The sequence below is a fragment of the Oncorhynchus kisutch genome, linkage group LG30, assembly GCF_002021735.2.
Source record: "Oncorhynchus kisutch isolate 150728-3 linkage group LG30, Okis_V2, whole genome shotgun sequence".
Lineage (NCBI taxonomy): Eukaryota > Metazoa > Chordata > Actinopteri > Salmoniformes > Salmonidae > Oncorhynchus > Oncorhynchus kisutch.
The window spans coordinates 38,016,155-38,022,052 of record NC_034203.2 but is presented as its reverse complement, the minus strand read 5'-3'; the positions used below and the strand labels follow the sequence as shown (position 1 = coordinate 38,022,052).

General features: G+C 51.6%; 1 protein-coding gene across 2 annotated transcripts in view; it reads left to right on the top strand.

The window, feature by feature from the left end:
* The window catches only part of LOC109880221 (muscleblind-like protein 1), a gene marked incomplete in the record, with an annotated part of 23,950 nt that overhangs the window by 4,443 nt on the left and 13,609 nt on the right, over positions 1-5,898 (top strand). For both annotated transcript variants that reach the window (XR_004206384.1, XM_031810445.1), the window contains 1 exon segment: positions 5,807-5,893. Coding sequence is in view for 1 of the 2 variants with exons in the window: in XM_031810445.1 (XP_031666305.1) it covers positions 5,807-5,893 (87 nt within the window).

Here is a 5,898-nt window from a genome sequence, read left to right as displayed (position 1 = left end):
TCTTTCATACATAGAACTAGAGCGAGTAGACCTGCCTGGACATTAAAGCTACACACTAAAAAACAATGGTTCTGTATAGTGCCAAATAAGGGTTCTTTGGCTCTATAAATAACCTTTCTCAATCACAAAGATTCTACAAATAACCTTTTGAAGAACAATATACAGGGTAAGAGCTGTGAGCAAACTCAGTGTGTAGTTATAGCTCAATATACAGGGTAAGAGCTGTGAGCAAACTCAGTGTGTAGTTATAGCTCAATATACAGGGTAAGAGCTGTGAGCAAACTCAGTGTGTAGTTATAGCTCAATATACAGTTGGAGGATGGGGACTGTGTGTGAATGTGATCTGGGGGGCTGTGTGTGAATGTAGTCTGGGGGGGCTGTGTGTGAATGTAGTCTGGGGGGCTGTGTGTGAATGTAGTCTGGGGGGACTGTGTGTGAATGTAGTCTGGGGGGCTGGTGTGTGAATGTGGTCTGGGGGGCTTGTGTGTGAATGTAGTCTGGGGGGCTGTGTGTGAATGTGGTCTGGGGGGGCTGTGTGTGAATGTAGTCTGGGGGGGCTGTGTGTGAATGTAGTCTGGGGGGGCTGTGTGTGAATGTGGTCTGGGGGGGCTGTGTGTGGAATGTGGTCTGGGGGGCCTGTGTGTGAATGTAGTCTGGGGGGCTGTTGTGGTGAATGTAGTTTGGGGGGGCTGTGTGTGAATGTGGTCTGGGGGGCTGTGTGTGGAATGTAGTCTGGGGGGCTGTGTGTGAATGTGGTCGGATGGGGACTGTGGTGAATGTAGTCTGGGGGGCTGTGTGTGAATGTAGTCTGGGGACTGTGTGTGAATGTTGTCTGGGGGGCTGTGTGTGTGAATGTAGTCTGGGGGGCTGTGTGTGAATGTAGTCTGGGGGGCTGTGTGTGAATGTGATCTGGGGGCTGTGGGTGAATGTAGTCTGGGGGGGGCTGTGTGTGAATGTAGTCTGGGGGGGCTGTGTGTGAATGTGGTCTGGGGGGCTGTGTGTGAATGTGATGGGGGGCTGTGTGTGAATGTGATCTGGGGGGCTGTGGTGTGAATAGTCTGGGGGGCTGTGTGTGAATGTAGTCTGGGGGGGCTGTGTGTGAATGTGGTCTGGGGGGCTGTGTGTGAATGTGGTCTGGGGGGCTGTGTGTGAATGTGATCTGGGGGGCTGTGTGTGAATGTAGTCTGGGGGGCTGTGTGTGAATGTAGTCTGGGGGGGCTGTGTGAATGTAGTCTGGGGGGGCTGTGTGTGAATGTGGTCTGGGGGGACTGTGTGTGAATGTAGTCTGGAGGGCTGTGTGTGAATGTAGTCTGGGGGGGCTGTGTGTGAATGGAGTCTGGGGGGGCTGTGTGTGAATGTAGTCTGGGGGGGCTGTGTGGGAATGTAGTCTGGGGGGGCTGTGTGAATGTAGTCTGGGGGGGCTGTGTGTGAATGTGGTCTGGGGGGACTGTGTGTGAATGTAGTCCTGGGGGGCTGTGTGTGAATGTAGTCTGGGGGGGCTGTGTGTGAATGTAGTCTGGGGGGCTGTGTGTGAATGTAGGTCTGGGGGGGCTGTGTGTGAATGTAGTCTGGGGGGGCTGTGTGTGAATGTAGTCTGGGGGGCTGGTGGGTGAATGTAGTCTGGCGGGCTGTGTGTGAATGTAGTCTGGGGGGGCTGTGTGTGAATGTAGTCTGGGGGGGCTGTGTGTGAATGTAGTCTGATGGGGCTGTGTGTGAATGTAGTCTGGGGGGCTGTGTGTGAATGTGGTCTGGGGGGGCTGTGTGTGAATGTAGTCTGGGGGGGCTGTGTGTGAATGTAGTCTGGGGGTGGGGGCTTGTGTGGTGAATGTGATCTGGGGGGGCTGTGTGTGAATGTAGTCTGGGGGGCTGTGTGTGAATGTAGTCTGGGGGGGCTGTGTGTGAATGTGATCTGGGGGCTGTGTGTGAATGTGATCTGGGGGGCTGTGTGTGAATGTGATCTGGGGGGCTGTGTGTGAATGTAGTCTGGGGGACTGTGTGAATGTAGTCTGGGGGGCTGTGTGTGAATGTAGTCTGGGGGGCTGTGTGTGAATGTGATCTGGGGGGCTGTGTGTGAATGTAGTCTGGGGGCTGTGGTGTGAATGTAGTCTGGGGGGGCTGTGTGTGAATGTGATATGGGGGGCTGTGTGTGAATGTGGTCTGGGGGGGCTGTGTGTGAATGTGGTCTGGGGGGCTGTGTGTGAATGTGGTCTGGGGGGGCTGTGTGTGAATGTGGTCGGATGGAGACTGTGTGTGAATGTGGTCTGGGGGGCTGTGTGTGAATGTGGTCTGGGGGGGCTGTGTGTGAATGTGGTCAGATGGGGACTGTGTGAATGTAGTCTGGGGGGCTGTGTGTGAATGTGATCTGGGGGGCTGTGTGTGAATGTAGTCTGGGGGGGGCTGTGTGATGTAAGTCTGGGGGGCTGTGTGTGAATGTGATCTGGGGGGCTGTGTGTGAATGTAGTCTGGGGGGCTGTGTGTGAATGTAGTCTGGGGGGCTGTGTGTGAATGTGATCTGGGGGGGCTGTGTGTGAATGTGGTCAGATGGGGACTGTGTGAATGTAGTCTGGGGGGCTGTGTGTGAATGTAGTCTGGGGGGCTTGTGTGTGAATGTGATCTGGGGGGCTGTGTGTGAATGTAGTCTGGGGGGCTGTGTGTGAATGTAGTCTGGGGGGCTGTGTGTGAATGTGATCTGGGGTGCTGTGTGTGAATGTGATCTGGGGGGGCTGTGTGTGAATGTGGGTCGGATGGGGACTGTGTGAATGTAGTCTGGGGGGCTGTGTGTGAATGTGATCTGGGGGGGCTGTGTGTGAATGTGATCTGGGGGGCTGTGTGTGAATGTGATCTGGGGGTCTGTGTGTGAATGTGGTCTGGGGGGCTGTGTGTGAATGTGATCTGGGGGCTGTCTGTGAATGTGGTCGGATGGGGACTGTGTGAATGTGATCTGGGGGCTGTGTGTGAATGTGATCTGGGGGGCTGTGTGTGAATGTGGTCTGGGGGGCTGTGTGTGAATGTGGTCGGATGGAGACTGTGTGTGAATGTGGTCTGGGGGGGCTGTGTGTGAATGTAGTCTGGGGGGCTGTGTGTGAATGTGATCTGGGGGGCTGTGTGTGAATGTGATCTGGGGGGCTGTGTGTGAATGTGGTCTGGGGGGCTGTGTGTGAATGTGGTCTGGGGGGGCTGTGTGCGAATGTGGTCTGGGGGGGCTATGTGCGAATGTGGTCTGGGGGGCTGTGTGTGAATGTGGTCTGGGGGGCTGTGTGTGAATGTGGTCTGGGGGGGCTGTGTGTGAATGTGGTCTGGGGGGGCTGTTTGTGAATGTGGTCTGGGGGGCTGTGTGTGAATGTGATCTGGGGGGCTTTGTGTGAATGTGATCTGGGGGGGCTGTGTGTGAATGTGGTCGGATGGAGACTGTGTGTGAATGTGATCTGGGGGGGCTGTGTGTGAATGTGGTCTGGGGTGCTGTGTGTGAATGTGGTCGGATGGAGACTGTGTGTGAATGTGGTCTGGGGGGCTGTGTGTGAATGTGGTCTGGGGGGCTGTCTGTGAATGTGGTCGGATGGAGACTATGTGTGAATGTGATCTGGGGGGGCTGTGTGTGAATGTGATCTTGGGGGGGGGCTGTGTGCGAATGTGGTCTGCGGGGCTGTGTGTGAATGTGGTCTGGGGGGGCTGTGTGTGAATGTGGTCTGGGGGGGGCTGTGTGTGAATGTGGTCTGGGGGGCTGTGTGTGAATGTGGTCTGGGGGGCTGTGCGTGAATGTGGTCCGGGGGGCTGTGTGTGAATGTGATCTGGGGGGCTGTGTGTGAATGTGGTCGGATGGAGACTGTGTGTGAATGTGATCTGGGGGGCTGTGTGTGAATGTGATCTTGGGGGGGCTGTGTGCGAATGTGGTCTGGGGGGCTGTGTGTGAATGTGGTCTGGGGGGCTGTGTGTGAATGTGGTCTGGGGGGCTGTGTGCGAATGTGGTCTGGGGGGCTGTGTGTGAATGTGATCTGGGGGGCTGTGTGCGAATGTGGTCTGGGGGGCTGTGTGTGAATGTGGTCTGGGTAGCTGTGTGTGAATGTGATCTGGGGAGCTGTGTGTGAATGTGATCTGGGGAGCTGTGTGTGAATGTGATCTGGGGAGCTGTGTGTGAATGTGGTCGGATGGAGACGGCATAGGGAAGTTTGGGTTGTTCTTTCTGACCCAATGCTTCTGTTTGGCAACATACTGAATGTCCTGCTTCTATATTAATACTATATGTCCTGCTTCTATATCAATACTACTGCTTCTGTTTGGCAACATACTCTATCTCTTACTTCCATATTAATACTGAGCTGCTTCCTGTTTTTGTTTCTATCTTGAGCGTGTGTGTATGTGATGTGTCACTATTATGATGATGACTTTTTTCTAGAACTATTAATTGATTGTTTATTGCTGCTACTATTATTATCACAGTTGATTGCAAATGAATATCCATGACACCTCAGACAAAAGTGCCTGATCTGATCAGTATAAACTCTCAACCTTATTCTCCTGATCGCCTAGTTTGGTCTAGATTGGGTCAGCACCAGGGTTGGGGTCAATTACATTTAAATTCCAGTCAATTCAGAAAGTAAATCCAACTACACATTTCCCTCAGTATTTCCACTGACTGTGTTACTGAATGCTGACCAGTCAATTCATTCATGTTATTCCTCCTGATCTCTTCCTTCACTCTAACGAATCTTGTGATGGGCTGTTTTGATTTCTCTCCCCCCCTTTTCCAATCCCTTCCTGTTGCACACTTCCTGTTGCACTGCATATGGGCATTTGAGCAGGCTCAATATTCTGCATGAACCCCCACCACCGGTGTTGGTAGGTTCCAGCATCCTTCTTCACCAATTAGCTTTCAGCCTCGCCAGTGACTCGCACGCCATCAAAATCTAACTAACCATCACACAGCTAAAAGGTGGCACCTTGGCTTTCTGAAGCGAACCCAGATAGTTTTCTAGCATGACTCCAATCTGTTTGTGCTGTCTAAGACAGCACAAACAGATCTGGGATCTGGCTAATAGTTTAAATCAATAGTAATGAATCAGTAATCATTAGTATGATCATATCAACATGCAGTTGGATCTTTGTTTTGATACATTTGAGCCCTATATATAGCCTTTGACTTCATCAATTCACAAATCATCTCACAATGGGTGTTGGTGACTTGGGAGTCCACAGGGTTGGTTGTGACATATAACTGACTCATTTGCACATTTCATTTTGTCAATGATACTGTATTTAGTCATATCTATAAATGTAAATACTGGAGATAAGTTTTATTCTGTTTCGGGTGTACTACCAAACATGTTACTAGTAAATACACCTTGGACCCTAAGCTGTGATTGCTTGACCTTGACCCTTCTCTGCCCTCTGTGTTGACAACATCAGCTTTTGGCTGGTATAACCTCAATATGCCATCCACAAATGTACCACACTGAATCCCCTATACCCTTTAACACCCATGGCTGCATTCCAATCAGATAACTCACTTCCTTCTCTTCTCCCTCATGTCCTTTTTCCTCTTCAGATCAGATTGATTGATTGATTGATTAGAAAAGACTGGAGGTGTTCAGGCAATATAGTAACTGCCTTCCCTAACCTTCTTGTTGTCTGCTTCCTATTGCTTACATCTATCCCAATCCTCTCAGAGGGAAAGGGAGTGAGTTATTGAATTGGAATGCCCCACCACCCCCTCCTCACCACCAGTCCTTCACATTTGCCTGGTGGCCAATTGGCCATACTCCACTCCTCTGTGTGTTGTTGCTTATATGATTTTCCCTTCTGACAAAAGTACCCATGATGCACGGTGGTACGCCAGCATCTGCAGCCACTACATCCTGCCACAAGCGTTCCCTTCGCAACCACCTCAGCCAATCAGGTTTG